Source organism: Lissotriton helveticus, chromosome 5_1 (assembly GCF_964261635.1).
Source record: "Lissotriton helveticus chromosome 5_1, aLisHel1.1, whole genome shotgun sequence".
In the NCBI taxonomy this organism is placed as follows: domain Eukaryota; kingdom Metazoa; phylum Chordata; class Amphibia; order Caudata; family Salamandridae; genus Lissotriton; species Lissotriton helveticus.
The window spans coordinates 1,929,882,267-1,929,898,535 of NC_136065.1; the positions used below are offsets into that span (position 1 = coordinate 1,929,882,267).

General features: G+C 45.5%; 1 protein-coding gene across 1 annotated transcript in view; it reads right to left on the bottom strand.

Moving 5' to 3' along the window:
- The window catches only part of CALCOCO2 (calcium binding and coiled-coil domain 2), a 641,412-nt gene that overhangs the window by 276,122 nt on the left and 349,021 nt on the right, over window positions 1–16,269 (bottom strand). Inside the window, exon 7 of the mRNA XM_078645541.1 lies at window positions 2,363–2,490. Within this exon, the coding sequence (XP_078501667.1) occupies window positions 2,363–2,490 (128 nt within the window). The remainder of the gene's footprint in view (window positions 1–2,362; window positions 2,491–16,269) is intronic.

The following is a 16,269-nucleotide window of genomic DNA, read 5'->3' on the forward strand; positions in this document are numbered from 1 at the left end:
AGGTTCGCGACACCAACTCTGGCTGCTGAGGAAGAAGGAGAAAGTGTCCCCGACGAGGACAAGACCAGGGGTACACATGCAGGGTGCGCGCACTGCATGGAGGACCCAGGTCAGAAGAGAAGACACAAGTTTGGTCCAAGTGATGTCGCGATGCAGAAGGGAGAGATCTGAGTGGCACGTTTGCCACCGTGAAAAGGAAGGATGAAAAGGAGAGATCTGAGTGGCACGTTTGCCACCGTGAAAAGGAAGGATGAAAAGGAGAGATCTGAGTGGCACGTTTGCCACCGTGGAAAAGAAGGAAGCATATCCATGTGGCCTGTTGCCACAGTTAAGAGTAGAAGGAGAAGTCAGTGCGAAGCAACGTCCTCACAGAGAAACAACTAAGGAAAGACAGAGAGGAGTGCAGGAAGACGAAGACCGCTCACTCCCGAAGAGAAGTAAGGTGACAAGTGCCAGGACAACGGTGAGAGGAACACGAGGCCGGAAGAACACCAGCGGCAAAGAAGACCAGCTGACAGACGATGTTTCCGCACACCCTGGGTCTGCGGAGAGGAGCAAGCGAGACCGTTAGTGACATCCACCTTTGGGGTCACACGGACACTGGACACATGCCAGCCGTGGTGACCCAGGGGCAGAGGCCTCCGGGACGCAGTCCCCGCGACGAGAGACGGTCCTCCGACGCCCATCCGTAAGGTCCGGGGAGGGCGAAGACGTCGCAAGCAAAGACAGAAACCAACAGCTACCTTGGGACGAGGCTGCGGAATCTGAGGTGAGACACATCGTCTCTTCCATACCCCCACTGACGGCGGCGCAGGAACAACTGATGTGGACACATCCAGCCCAGCGCGAATCCGAGAAGAGGACCTCAAGGATATCCCGTGGCAGGGGAACACCGACGAGAGGGGTCATCCTAGTGAGAGGGATGCCTTGCAACGGATCTGCCTTTTGCCAAGTAGGACACAGACTACAAATAAAGCTAAGGCCAAGGCCGGAAATCGTGCATCATTCCCCGGCGAACCACCAGAACTCTAACTGCACCCATCGCCGTGGAAGTGAGCAAAAGAAGGACTGTGAAGACAATTTGGTCGCAGAGTCGTCAACAGACTGTTTCCATCGAGCACCACAAACCGGTGCCACTGTGAACTGATGTTACCCGCAACAGGTTGAACACCATCTGTGATTCCAAGCAGCGGCGGATTGAAAGACACTGCGGAAGCTGAACGCTTTACTGCATCCTGATACATGTTATTTTCCCCACAGGTTGATTTCTGAATGTGGGTCTTTGCAATTAAAAAAATGGGAGGGATGTAGTGTCCTAGCATGGACACGTTCTAGTGTTCAAGTGTCTGAATTACACTTTACACCCACCCACCACAGACGTCATGGTGTCACATGACGCTGGCAATAAAAGGGGCCGAGCGCACGTGCTCGAGGCCATTCCCACTACCCTCATCTGGTGTCTGTGTCAGGTCATTTACTGCTCCTCACATGTGGGCCCAGGGCCCTCCACCACCAATCCTACATGGCCCAGAGCGCCAGGCAGGCTCAGGGCCCCTGCTGTATGGCGCCGTAAGAAGCAGCGGCTGCTGCGACGTCCTCAGGTCACCGTCTAGACCTTCAGGGCCCCTCCGCTAGCCAAACAGGTGGAGAAGAGGCCGGTGGGGCGGTCGGAGAGGAAAGAAGCTCGCCTCAGTGTCAAGTTCACCGGGCACCGCGTTGTCGGGGCCGCACACATGTGGGCGGCCGGGTTTGTCTCTCTGTTCCTCCCGTCTCCGTCACCGCTAGGAGTCAAGATGCAGGCTCAGGCGAATCAGCGGGTGCCCCAAGGGTTTACAGGGCCGATCCCACACTAAACGGGCCCCTAGGGAGCCGTGCTGTGCTGTGCTGTCTCGGGCGGGCGACGGGCAGAAGCCTGAAAACGAGCATCCTACCTCGCTGCCATCTTGACCACGCCCCCCTCAGATGTAATTTTAATTTGAAAAAACCAAATGCATTTTTCACAATTAAAACTGCCACACATACACACAAACAGTGTACAGCCGATAGACCAGTCTCATACAGAGTCATCCACGGTTTAGATACACAATTCAATAAAGCTTATTTAGTGTACAGTTTCATGACTCAGTACAAACAGTGTCAGTCTTATATTGTATCCCATTGCTTAAGTCTCTAAAAGGCACACAGATTCTTACATGCATAGATGTAGATCAAGACGTCTTACAAACCGACACTCACAATCTCACAAAGTTACACAGAGCTATGCAACACAGTCAGTCAAAGCCTTACAATATCAGATGATGTCAGTTTATCACAGTCACACAGAAACTCATGTTTATGTGTGCAACGTTTTACATATGCTTACTGGTTGCGCTCCAGCTCACAAGATCTGTATTTCTCGCTCAGAGTCCCTTCTTCTTCCTTATGGATTTTAATTTTCTGCTCCAGTCTCTGCTCCCGGCTCACCAAAGACTCCATCTGTCTCAGTAAATCCTAAAAACACAGAATGAGGAGATCAAAGGCACACAAAGTGGCACAATATGGCACACTGAGCAGGACTGCACCTGATGTTTGGTCAATAATGAATTATAATACCTTACATTACTCTCCAATATGCAGGACCACATATTACATCTGGTAAATACTTAAGAGTATTATCCCATATTGAAAAGAACATATAAACATTAATCAGAAGTGTAACATTTCCCCAAGATATCCCCATTGAGCTGAGTCACCTACCAGCCCATAGTACAGTGGGTTTTCACACAATATGCTCCTCTGAATCTCTGTAGTCAGAAAAGCTAAGCAAGAAGTGTGCACTGTTAGACTTACATAAGAGTGTTAGATGTTCAACAAGTCGATTTTTTTGGGTGAGGAAGCAAGATGGCGACAGCGTAGTGGTCGCTATGCAGGGCTAGCAGGAAGAGCATGGGTTATTGAACCCCCCAAACATCGGCATTTTGATCCAAATTACGGGAAAGGAAACACAACCTAATGCTTTTGATTATTCACTGCTCGCTTCTCGTAGCATCGAGAGCCGTGTGAGCATCTGTACCTGAATTCCTGCAGCCGCGAGGGTTGAGAGGCGCTCTGTTTCGCTGGCTCTGGTCTGGTGTGGGAGACATGTCGGGAGGAACAGGCGGAGTGAGCGGAGGGCTGGCGGAATGGCGCCAAAGATTGCAGCTGGTGCCTCAGCGAAATCGGGATCGGCTGCAGCAGCCCGGAGGAAGACTCCGTCAGTGGAGCAATCCGGTCAAGATCCCAGAACAGATGGATCGCCGTGCAAACTCCGCACGCCCCCAGTCGACGCGCTAAGGAAAGGGAAGCAGGCTATAGTAAAGACACGCCCTGTGACTGCCTCAATTCCAGGGATGTTTTCCAGGGCTAAAGGGTCGATCATCAAAGCTGCAGCCACGGAAGACATTCCAATGCCACGACCACAGGAGGAGGCAGAGGTACGTGTAATGCAAGTGCCACAGTTGGGCACTCATGGGTTGGAAGTTGCTAGCGTGCAGGAGGGTTCCAAGGCCTTCGCAGGGGGTAAAGCTTCAGTAACAGAGCAAGTAGAGGTCCTCGCGGCTGGTGAGAAGGAAGGCATGAGAATTAACAGCACCCCCTCGGGTGACATCCCGTGTGATGTAGATACATGAATCAGTATCTCCAAGGAAGCAGTGGTGGAGGGAGAGAGAGAAGCTGAGGGGGGTCCTGCAGAACCAGGATGGGCTCAAATGGCTGTAGCCGACACCCAGGGAGAAGGAGAGTTTGGCGGTCTGGGCCCCCTGTAATTCTGATGGATGGCAAAGAAAGGGAGAAAGAGAACAGTGATTGTTTTTAGTCGGTTTCAGAAGAAGCGGAATGGTCGGATGACCGAAGTTCATCTCAGGGGGAAAGCAACCTTGAATCGGAAAGTGATCTGGAACAGGACCCCCCAACACACAGAAGAGGTCTAGCGCCCCAGTAAGTAGGCAGGAGCCGGCTCGGGACTTAAGTTGGGATCACTCAGCCGCTATGCCACTCCAGGGAAGCCCTAATTCGGAGGGCCTAGCATCTCATACACCGCTCCTAGAGGTCATCCATCAGGCAATTCTCTCCCATCGCGAGGAAACACGCCAGGATAGCCGCAAATCGCAAGCTGCGATGCGGAAGATGCAGGGCGTGGTTAGAAAACTATCGAAGGCATGTACTACTGTGGGGGACAGGGTGTCTAACCTTGAAGAAAGAATTGTGGCAACAGAATCAGAGACCGCCGCTGCCACCACTAAAGTAGAGTCCCAAAATGCCCAGGTAATCGACATCCAGTGGAAGCTGGAAGACAAGGAGAACAGGCTTAGACGGAACAATCTGAGGGTGCTTGGGATACCCGAAGTGGTGGAGGGCTCGGATGTCAGGGCACATATGATCAAACTATTTAACCTGGCGTTTCCAGAATTTACTGACTGGAATTGGTCAGCAGAAATTCAGAGGGCGCATCGTACTCCGTTTAAACTCCGTTCAGGTACAGGGAGAGGGGACAAGCCAAGGGCCATCTTAATATTCTTGGGCAGTTTCATTCTACGTCAGGCCATCGCTGAAAAAGCCAGACCAGAGTCACGAAGATCCAGCGAGGGAGTCACGTTCTTTTTAGGCCAGATTTCTGCCACACAACGGTGGAGAGGCGCTGGAGATTGAGACAATTGATCAAGCCGTTCCAGGTCAAATGTATTCAAGTTTACTTGATCAATCCTGCGCAACTTAAAATCATAAATGAAGGTCGGACTCAGTTTTTCGCCTCAGAGGTGAAAGCTCAAGAGTATTTGGACTCCTTGGGAAGCTAATTAAGAAATTGGTTGGCCTGAGTTAATTGGGGCTATTGTCTTGTGCATTCTTTCGGATGGGTTTTCTTTCCCTATGTGCTGATACTTGAAATCAAGCTTATTTAAAAAAAAAATGTGTTGGAGGAAGCAAGGGGGTATATGGCATTGAATAGTATATATATGTTTTGCCCAAACTGCTATCACTGCAAACATCGCAAGCACAGAGTAAGGTCTGAGCGCTTCACAAGGGTGGGAGGAGGGGAGGTGTAGGGAGGAGGGAAGGGGTAGGGAGGAGGGGAGGGAATGGGGTGGGCTAGGGAAGGTTGGGGGGGCGACAAGGGGGTGGGCAAGGGGGAAAAAGCAAGACAAAAAAAAAAGAGAATTCATGGTTCAAGGAGGGTATGGTTTCATTCAGGATCACATTTATTCATCAGTGGGTACAAATAGGGAAGGAGATGCACAAAAGCAATAATGGTGAATCTTAGTATTTGCTCAATTAATATAGGCGGGCTTAATGACTGGAAAAAGAGACAGAAATTGGCAGCGTTTGTTAAATCAGAATATATAGACATTTTATGTATTCAAGAAACATATACCCTGGGCGAAAAAACAGCTGCTTAACCTGGGAGGCTTTGATATTCTGTCATGTTCTTCCCAGACATCGACAGTAAGAGGGGTAGTCATCTTAGGGAAAACTGGGCTCGGTGGGATCAAATGATCTAAGTCTGACCCATTAGGGAGATGGGCATTGGCCGAAATGTGTATGGGCATAACATTCTGTGTATTATATGGCTCTAACCAGGATGATCCCAAGGCTTTCGAGCTACTAGAAAAAGAATTGGCTAATTGGCCCACCCCTTTGGTGGTCTGTGGAGATTTCAATATATCTATCGACCTTATTAATAAAGAGCCATAGTCAGGTCGGAAGCCAAGGGTTTTTCGGGCTTTACAGTCTATGATGCAGTCTCATGGTTTATCGGATGTATGGGGGAACAAGGAACCGGGTAATCCAGGGTATACCTATTTTTCCTACCCCTACCAAAAATATACAAAATTAGATTATTTCCTGGTTTCATCTTCGGAAATGAGCCAAGTTAGTATTAGGAAGCTACCTAAGGTCTTATCAGATCACAGCCCCTTGTATCTGAGCTCTGATTTTCTAAGGACACCGAGAAAACAAAGGGCCTGGACCCATGACAGAAAATTGTTAGCAGACAATGTATATGTTGAGCATTTGAGAAAATGGACCAGGGAATTCTTTGATGCGAACCGTTACAGCGCTTCCCGAAATACCGTTTGGGATACATTCAAGGCAGCACTAAGGGGGGAAACAATTAGTTATACTGCTCGGATCAGGAAAAAAGTGCAGGGAGACAGGGTTAGGCTTATAGCCAGATTGGTAGATGCGGAAAAGCAACATGGCCGTGATATCCTACAAGGGAGGGACGGGAAAACAAGCCAGTCACGAATTAGCTCTGTTAAAGCAGAGATAAATAAACAAATGGCCACTAAAGCTGCCTCGGAATATCAAGCCTATAAAGGCAAAATGTATGAAACAGGTGAACAGGCAGGCAGAGCACTGGCACTCAGAATTAGACAGGGTACCACCAAAAATATAATAACAAGTATCCAGGAGAACGGTAAGGAGTTTGTTGAATCACATATGATTCTTGAGGTGTTTAAATGTTTCTATCAGACATTATACCAGGAAGAGGTGGATGGAGAGATCCCACGGGGAGAATATCCGGATGAGGGACCCAAATTAGATGAGGTAGAGAGGGAAATTCTGGAGAGGAATATAACTGCCAATGAGGTGTTAGAAGCATTCCAAGAGCAAGCGGCGGTAAGGCAGCGGGGCCGGGCAGTATCCCATTGGAGGTCTATAAATGTATCTCTAATGAGGTGGCACCACTGCTACTTGATTTATTCAATGGAATTATGGGTACTGGGAACATACCGGTGACGTGGAAGGACACAAATATAGTTGTTTTTCACAAGAAAGGGAAACCTAAGGAAAACCCAGGGTCTTACAGACCGATATCGCTTATAAACGCGGACAATAAACTTAATGCTAAGATCTTGGCGAAGCACCTGGGGAGGGTCATTGGTGGTCTGGTCTCCCCTTGGCAGGGGGGGGGCATGATCCTCCTCGACACTGAAAAAGCCTTTGACCGCGGTAGGTGGGATTACTTGTGGGGGATACTGGTCCGCAGAGGGTTTAGCCCAAGAGTTTTAACTGCTATTAAGGCAATGTATTCTGATCCGGTTGCTAAGGTACAGCTGATGGGGGAAAGCTCGGGCAAGATTAATATAACAAGAGGGACACGTCAAGAATGCCCCTGTTCCCCCATCTTGTTTGCTTTATTCATAGACCCATTAATAGGACAGATACTAGGCAATGGGGAGATTAAGCCAGTTATAAGCCAGTTATAATAAACAACTCTGATGACCTGGCAGTAGTCTCTGCAGAATCTGTCTCGGCTATGCATGCATTAGTTGAAATTACCAAGGAGTTTGGCAAACATTCAGGTTATCGCTTGAATGAGGGAAAAACACAGGTAATATGTACGAAAAACATAGTTAAACGAGATCATAGATATGTGGACGGTGCAATGTATTTGGGAGTGATAATTAATGCAGCGACAGAATTAATTATAAAGGATAATTTTGTTCCGCTGTTAAAGACAATCGAACGTGACCTAAAAAGGATGGATACTCTTCATTTGTCACTCATAGGCAGGTCCAATGTTTTGAAAATGACGATGTTACCTAAAGTCCTGTATCTGTCCAGCTCTATCCCCTTTTTAATAAATGAAACAATGTTAAAATCAATTGAAGCTATTTTTATGAGGTTTTTATGGCAATACAGGAAGATTAGGCGCTCTGTACAATTCATGTCCCTCCCACAGGAATCAGGTGGGTTGGGTATCCCAAATATAAGGTACTATCATTGGGCATGCCTATTGACATATATGAGCTTTTATTGGGGAGGGAGGCGCTGGGGTTACTGCTAAGGAAAACAGGTCGTAAGTATTTTAAGAAAATTAGATATAAGTTAGCGGACAGTGCCTGGGAGGTGTGGAAAAAAATACAGAAGGTGTTATTGATTACAAAAATTAATCTCTATACACCTCTTTGGAAGTCAGGGTTTTTCCCAAACTTAAGCAGGGATGGTGCATGGAAACATTGGGAACAGATGGCCATCCGGACAGTAGGGGATATAATGGAAGGGGACGGGGTGATGAGTTTTGGGGTGATCCAGCACAAATATGGGATATCAAGTAATCAAAGTTTTAAATATCTCCAGGTTATGCAAATGCTAAAATCTATAAGACCTCGCATTCCTCCTGATAGTCGCTGTAGTGCTTTGGAATATGTGTTAAAAGGGGGGCGTAGAATCAAAATTATGTATAAAGCCTTAATATCAGCGACTCAGGACGACATGGAAAAAAATGAGGCTTCCTGGGCTATAAAACTGGGAGATCCAGACGTGGATCTAGAAAGAGTGCTACAATTGGATAAGTAGGTCTTACGCTCATCTAACCTGAAAGCTCAGCATTTTAAAACATTATTTAATCTTTATTATACACCCTCTAAGCTGTTTGACTGGGGTAAAAGAAAAGTTAATAGATGCCCTAGATGTTTAAACGGTCCTGCGGATCTGCTGTACATGTTCCACCACTGTAAAAAATTACGTATTATAAAAGGGGAGATTGAGACATTTTTAGAAGGGCTGCTAGGCTTTAAGATCTGCCTATCCCCGACTCTAATGATTCTCAGAATTGATAGTAAATTGGGTTTAAATAAGGAGACTGAAGCGATTCTCTTCATATCATCAGCAGTTTTGCGTATCTTGATTTCAGCAGCTTGGAAGGACGTTACAGTCCCATCATTTCAAATGTGGCTGACCAGACTTTTGGGTATCCATAACGTTGGGTCTACACTATATGCACTCAAGGGCAGGAAAACACGGGAATTCGGGTTAAAAATATGGGCGCCCTTAAAAATCTGGAGAGATGCACGATTGTAAACATAGGCTAGTATATCTATGGATCTGTATGTGTATAATGCATCTTTAGAACTTTAATGGTATTTATTTAAGACACAACTTTATCTTTGTATATGAATGCCTATTTATTGTATCTCCTTTTAAACTTTACCAGGTTGAATAATGTATGAAATGGGTTTTTTTCTCTTTGTTTTGTACCAGTAATTAATTCTCAAATAAAAAAGAAAAGAAAAAAAGATGTTCAACAAGTCAAAGTCACTTTATATGAGCACACACACAAAACCATTAGCTAAATAAAATAAAGTCATGGTACATGTTTCCCCAAAACATGCTCACAACTGGTCTGTGCTTCTTCTTAATTTAGTCTTCTGGTGCAGGGGAGGAAGGAATAACAGAGTGACAGGCTGGGAATGTTTATTTCTTTCAAATACGAAAATAGGAAACATCGTGAAATCTTTTTGAAATACAAATATGTGAGAAAGGCTGCCCATACTTTGTTGAACTAGAAGCGCTCTAATTGCAGTATGGACCACAATAGAGTGCACGACCACAGGACACCCCTTTCTTGTGCTACATTCTTAGTTCCAAAGGATTTTGGCCTGGAAGTTTGTACAACTGAAGACGAGGATGAACCAGTGAGAAAATGGCAGTATTAGCGAGAGGGAGCCATAAGACTTCAGTGAGAGTAGCCTTTTCCATACTTCAATGTCATACATGCATTTCAAGCCTATACCATCTGATAACCTGAAAACAGCTATTGGGAGCGTGCAGCAGGTTGTGCAGAATAGCCTGGTTGAATTACATCTGGCCCGAATTAGGAAGTTTTCAGGCAGAATACATTTGCCCATGTGGCTGGCATGCAATCCTCCTCAGGAAGGATACGCTTTGGAAAATCTACAGTTGCTGCAATGGATGTGGTAGAATGTGCACAGACCAATAGGCGACCCTTGGAGTATGCATCTGCAGGATACAAGAAATGATCCAGTGATGGATGCCTGGTGTCAGGCACAATAATCACAAAAGGTAATGGGAAAAATTAAGGAGGAAGCACTCAATAGCAATGTCAAGGTAATAGTTCTAAGCACTTCTTACAGCCACACTATGGAAATGTGTTTATGTCAAATACAAACCTAAAATAATGAATCCTAGTTAAAGTGGTGATCTGAAACAAACATAGGCCTAAAGGGTGAATGTTAAGAGTACCTCAACACCGTTATTAAACAAAGTGTGTTCGAATCAGAGTCCTAAAATTCATGTAGTTTATAGATTTGTCTGAAAAAAGTAATTTAATGTAAAAATACGCTTTAAATATAACATCTTTGAATTATAGCGAACTGTGGTTTCAAAAAGTGGCCATGTCAAATTGAACAAAACAATAAGATGATGTCTCTGCCATCTAGTTCCCTTACAAGAAGCACCACATGTTACAATATATTAGGACTAGTGACATCTTTTGTAGGCTATAAGGCTAAGCAGCTATGATGCACAGTGGCTAGAAGAACCCATCAACATGTGGTAAAGATAGCATGGAAGCACTGTTTTAGCCATCTACAGATTTAGAAAAAACAGTCGACTTTGTTGATAATATGTGGAGATGGCATTTCAAAGCAATTAACCCTAATGGGGCAGCTTCCAATAAAATACATTTTCATTTGTTCATTGGGCAATAAAACAAATGGTCATCCATATTTTGCGGGTGGAAAGCGCTCTAGGAGGATTGTCAAAGTTCTTTTCGCTTTCACATAACATGTTTGGATGATCTAGATATGGGATTGCCTTCTGTGGTCGCGAAAAAGCAACAAAGAGCTGTTTTGTCTTACGAAAATCTTTTGTTCTTTCTACATAATATAGTAGAGCTCTTCTAACATCTAGTGTGTGTAGAGCACAATCTGCTATATAATCAGGTTGAGGAAAGAACACGGGTAACTCCACTGATTGATTGATGTGAAAAGCAGAAACCACGTTAGGAGGAAATTTGGGATTGGTTCGAAGAACCACTTTGTCAAGTTGAAAGAAAGGTTCTTGTATAGTTAGTACCTGGAGTACACAACGCGCCTTAAGTAAGTGATTGCAATACGAAAAACAAACTTCCATGAGAGAAATTGTAGTTGACACTTGTGCATTGGTTCAAAAAGTGGACCCATTAGCCTTGTAAGGGCTGTGTTCAAGTTCAAAATTGGTGCAAGTGGAGCTCTTGGTGGTGTTACTCTTTATAGTCCTTCCCTAAAGGCCTTAATCACTGGTACTCTGAATAGAGATAAGTGTCTTCTGTTTTGTAAGTATGCAGCTACTGCTGCTAAATGCAATCTAATAGATGTGTAGGCTAATCCAGACTGCTGTAACTGTAAGAGATAACCGATGATGTTTTGCACTGAAGCATCAAGGGTATTGATATTGTTATTGTTACAGTATATAACAAATCATTTCCACTTTGGTGCATAACATGCCCTAGTATTAGGCTACCTAGCCTCATTGCGTATATTCATACAGTCTGGTGGTAATTGTAAATAACCAAATTCTATGATTTCAGGAGCCAAATCGCTAGGTTGAGTTCCTTGGGATTTGGATGCCTGATTTCTCCATGGCTCTGAGTGAGGAGACTGGAGTCGTAATGCAGTTTTTGGTGTGGAACTACTGAGGCTCTAGCAGAGTGGTGAACCAAGGTTGACGTGCCCATGTGAGACCTATGAGAATCAGTGTGAGGGATATTTGCCTGAGCTTCCGAACTACCAGCGGAATGAGTGTAAGGAGGCGGAAAACCGTAGGCAAATATCCCTGACCAGCTCCTCCATAGGTCATTGCCTATGGTGTGTGAACCTGGAGGCAAAGCTTGGGCATTTTGAGCTGTGGCGAACAGGTCTATGTGAGGAAATCCCCATTCCTGAGAGTAGGGTAGAAGAATTTGAGGATGAAGTTCCCACTCGTGGATTTGCGGTCTCTGTCTGCTGAGAAGGTCTGCAATCTGATTGTTTACTCCTGGAAGATGTTCTGCTAGGAGATACATTTTGTGATGTATGGCCCATTTCCAAATGGATTGTGCTAGGCGTGACAGTTGGAGAGAGTGTATCCCCCCATTTTTGTAAATAATGCATAGCTGTCACGAGATCTGTGTGGACAAGGACAGTTTTGCCTATTAGATGAGGTTGCAAGGCTTTGAGCGCTAGAAACACTGCTAGTAGCTCTAGGTGATTTATATGGATGCTCTTGTACTTTAGACTCCACAATCCTTGTATTGTGTGAGTTCGTAGGTGAGCGCCCCAACCATTGAGCGATGCTTCCTCTGTTAGCACTGTCTGTGGAACAGGGTTGAGAAAAGGCCGCCCTCTGGATAAATGTTGTGGATTCCACCACTGCAGAGAGCAATGGGTGCGGCCATCTACCAGCACTAGATCGGTCAACTGACCATGCAACTGGTTCCATTGACTTGCTAAGCATTCATGAAGGGGACGCATGTGAAACCTTGCGAGGGGAACAATTATAATGCATGACGCCATCATCCCTAGCAGTTGCATGAATACTTTTGCTGGTAATGATTGGCTGGGCTGAAATTGAGTGAGAAGGGGCTGAATACTGTGAATCCTGGCTGTACTGGGAGAGGCTAGAGCTTTCTGAGCATCTATTGTGGCTCCCAGGTAAGTTTGTGTGTTGTGAGGCTGTAGATGAGACTGCAACGCATTTATTGTAAACCCTAGTTGAAGGTGAAGTAAGTGAATTGTGGTTTGAGTGTGTTGGAGACACCTTTGGTAAGTGCTGGCTTTGATGAGCCAGTGGTCCAGGTATGGGAAGATATGGATGTGTTGTGTTCTCAGATGTGCTGCAACTACTGCCAGACATTTGGTAAATACCCTGGGAGCAGTGGTGACCCCAAACGGTAGTACTTTGAATTGGTAATGATGACCCACTATTATGAATCTGAGGTATTTGCGATGAGCAGAATGAATTGGAGTGTGGAAATATGTGTCTTTTAAGTCTAGAGTAGACATAAAATCGCCCTGTTGTAGAAGTGGGAGAACTTGTTGAAGTGTCACCATTTGGAAATGTTCTGAAAGTATGTAGAGGTTTAGTTCTCGGAAGTCTACAATAGGTCTCAAGGAGCCGTCTTGTTTGGGGAAGAGAAAGGTCAGGGGGTACACGCCAGTCCATTGATGTTATAATGGCACAGGCTCTATGGCTCCTTTGGATAGGAGCGATTGGACCTCTTGCTGAAGTAGATGTAAATGCTCTGGTTTGAAATGTTTGGAGGATTGTTGGTAAGCTCCAAGCAATAACCATGTTGGATAATTCCTAACACCCATTTGTCTGGGGTGATAGATTGCCAAATGGGGAGGAATTGAAGAATACGTCCCCGACAGGTGTTAAATTGTCAGGGGGAAGTGTAGGCAAGTCACTGCTTGTTGGGGGAGGGGGAATTACGTGGTGTGGAACCCCTGCCGCGACATTTGTTGTCGTTGCCTCTGTAGCCTCCTCTAAAGAAGCCCCTTGTAGAGAAAGATTGATTGTTGCCCTTGTCGGAAGCAGCAGTATTGTTTGATGACAGGGAGCCCCGATTAGAGGGAGACTGCAGTTCTACCATAGACTTGGCTACTTCTGTGTCATTTGTCATTTCTTCTAATGATTTATCTACTTCGGGCCTGAAGAGTTGTTCCTTATCAACAGAAGTATTTAAAGTAGACTATTGTACTTCAGGTTTGAAACGAGAAATCCTCAACCATGCATGTTTCCTTAACAACAGCCTAGTGCTGATCTCTCAAGCTACTGTGTCTGCAACATCTAAAGTGCATCTAATTGAGGAATTGGATATGAGCGTCCCTTCCTGGACTAAATCCAGTGTTTTTGCTTTCTGCTAATCTGGGAAGTGTTGTAGCAATTGCTCCATTTCGTCCCAGTGTGCCCTATCATATCTGGATAGCAGGGCCTGGGTATTGGTAATGTCCCAATGATTTTCTGCTTGCGCGGCTACTCGTTTACCGTAGGCTTCAAATAGTTTTGACTCTTTGACCGGAGGGAGAGCATCCCCTGTACTCAGTGAATTAGCCCATTTACGGGCATTAGAGACCACCAAGGAGTCTAGTGGTAATTGGCCTTTAACAAAGACTGAATCTGAAGGAGCAGATTTATATTTTACATCAATTCTGGGGGTGAGAATGCGAGCACGCACTGGATCTTTAAAGATATCATCGGCATGTCTCAGCATACCAGTAAGCATAGGTAGAGTGTGGCTAGCCCCTTTGGTGCTACTGAGCTTTTAAAATAGGAAATCTTCCTCTAGAGATTCCTTGTGTAACTGTACCCCACGATATTGTGCAGCAAGTAATTCCAGATATCCTACATTGTCGACAGGCGGGGAAGGCTTTGCAGGGTAAAAATCTGGATCATTATCTGTAGGGGAATCTGTGTTATAATCCTTCCATGGGTCTACTGGTAAAATATTGTCGCCCCCCCCTTCCCCCCCTCCCCATCTCCATCATTATCATCAGGTGGTGGTGGAGAGTTAGTTGGTGTAATCAGCAAAGGAAGCTTCGTTTTTGGTGTCAATGATTTCGACTTCGAAGCAGTTTTTGGCTTCGAGCCTGAAGGTTTCGGCTCGGTGCCAGACTTTGGTCAACACGATCCCGAGCCGGAAGGCTAAGTGACATGTGTTGGTGCCGAGCCGGAGAAAGGGGCATCAGAAACATCCTCTCGGTGCCGACCATGGGCCGAAGGTGGGGGTGGGACTGAAGCCTTTTTGTTTTGGCTGAGTTGGAGTTTTAGTCAGGGGGCGTTCGGTACTAACAGGACGTTGACCTTGTGGCAAGTCTTCTTCCATCTCGGAGTCCGATTCTGGAATGGAGGCAAGTTCTTCTTATTCTTCCTCGGCTCCTTGTGCGTCGAATTCGTGCACGGATTCTTCGCCAAGGATGTCTGGTGTGTATTCGACGCTTGACTCTGCATTTCGGGACATCGAGCTCGATGATCACGGAGCATTTTCTTCAATCAGAATGATCTGCATGCGTGGCAGTCCTGTTCATTGTTCTCTGGCGACAAACACAAGTTGCACACTTCAGCGAGTCGGTGCGCTGATACTTGGCGTGGCACAGAGGGCAGAATTTGAATGGAGTCTGTTCCATCGTCTGCAAAGTGGACCGGCGCTGTTAGGCCGGACGGCCATCCCGAAGATTTTCGATTGAAAGAGGTTTTCCTCGACGGATATGATATGTGGAGAAGTGGGTTACGCGTTCGAAACAATACCGACGCGGGCAGAGTGGATTGCGGACCGAGGGAAAACTGAAGAAACTGTTTTGAAGTGGAGCGCAGCAATACACGTCCGAAACAGATGGCGGAAAAAAACAATCTAACAATGGCGTTGATGCCCATGCGCACTACCACCGAAAGGATGAGTCACCTACCTCGTGACTGGAAAGACTTCTTCGAAGAAAAACAACTTGCAAACATCCGACCCAACACTAGATGGCAGGAGTATGCAAAGCATGCGATCTACAGCTCACATGCCTCGAACATACAATTTACAGCCATGAACTAAGGGGCTGTTTCAGTCACCACCTCATCAGCACCGCCAGTGAAATGTAATGTCTTCTACAAAAGGCAGTTGTTTCCAGCTGCCAATAACGTCTCCAAGTTGTTTAGATGAAGACATATATATATATATAGCGTCAACATTGTCACAATGACAAAATGGCAGATTTTAGTAGAATGGATATGGCAATGCTCAGTATTGAAAATGTATGTGGATTTAGCTGAGTGAGATCAGGAACAGACTTTGTGGCGCAATCAATGGAAACAGAAAGGTGACGGGTAGAATAGTTTCAAAAGTCTCTGTTACTCAATCACTTGGACATTCCAGTTCATTGTTTTATTTACCCTCTAGGCCAATCAATACAGGGATCAATCATATGCAAATTGGAGATGATATTTCCCCACAGGAACAGTCCAGCCCAAAATGCCAAACCAAGACCGCCTACATGGGCAAAGATGAGAGAGGCCATACTGTGGCCACCCTGCATGAAACCAATCCTTTGAACCAAGCAGATACCATCCACGTTTTTAATCTGTTGCTTCATCAATTGACTACAGCGAACTGTCACTTCTGAATAAAGGTCTGTCATATGTTCTGACTGAAAGGACCGATTTCTTTAAACTCCAAATGGAACTCCACAGATTTTTCGGGACACGTAGGCTTAAGGTCTTCTTCAATGAAAATCAAGGATTACCACCCATTCAGAATCTGATAATGCGACCAAAATCTACATTTATACCACCCAATAATCTGATGCCCCCTGAGATTATAGCATTCGAGAAGGCAGTACTAGAGGATATCCTGAAACTGAAAACCAAAAAACTGTTCCCTCCATACAACATCTCAGAACTAGAATGACAAACACTTATAGATCTGAAAAAAGAGGATACAATCATCATTAACCCCTTAACTGCTGCCGTCGGACGATTGACTTCACGAGCACTACCTTCGTAGTG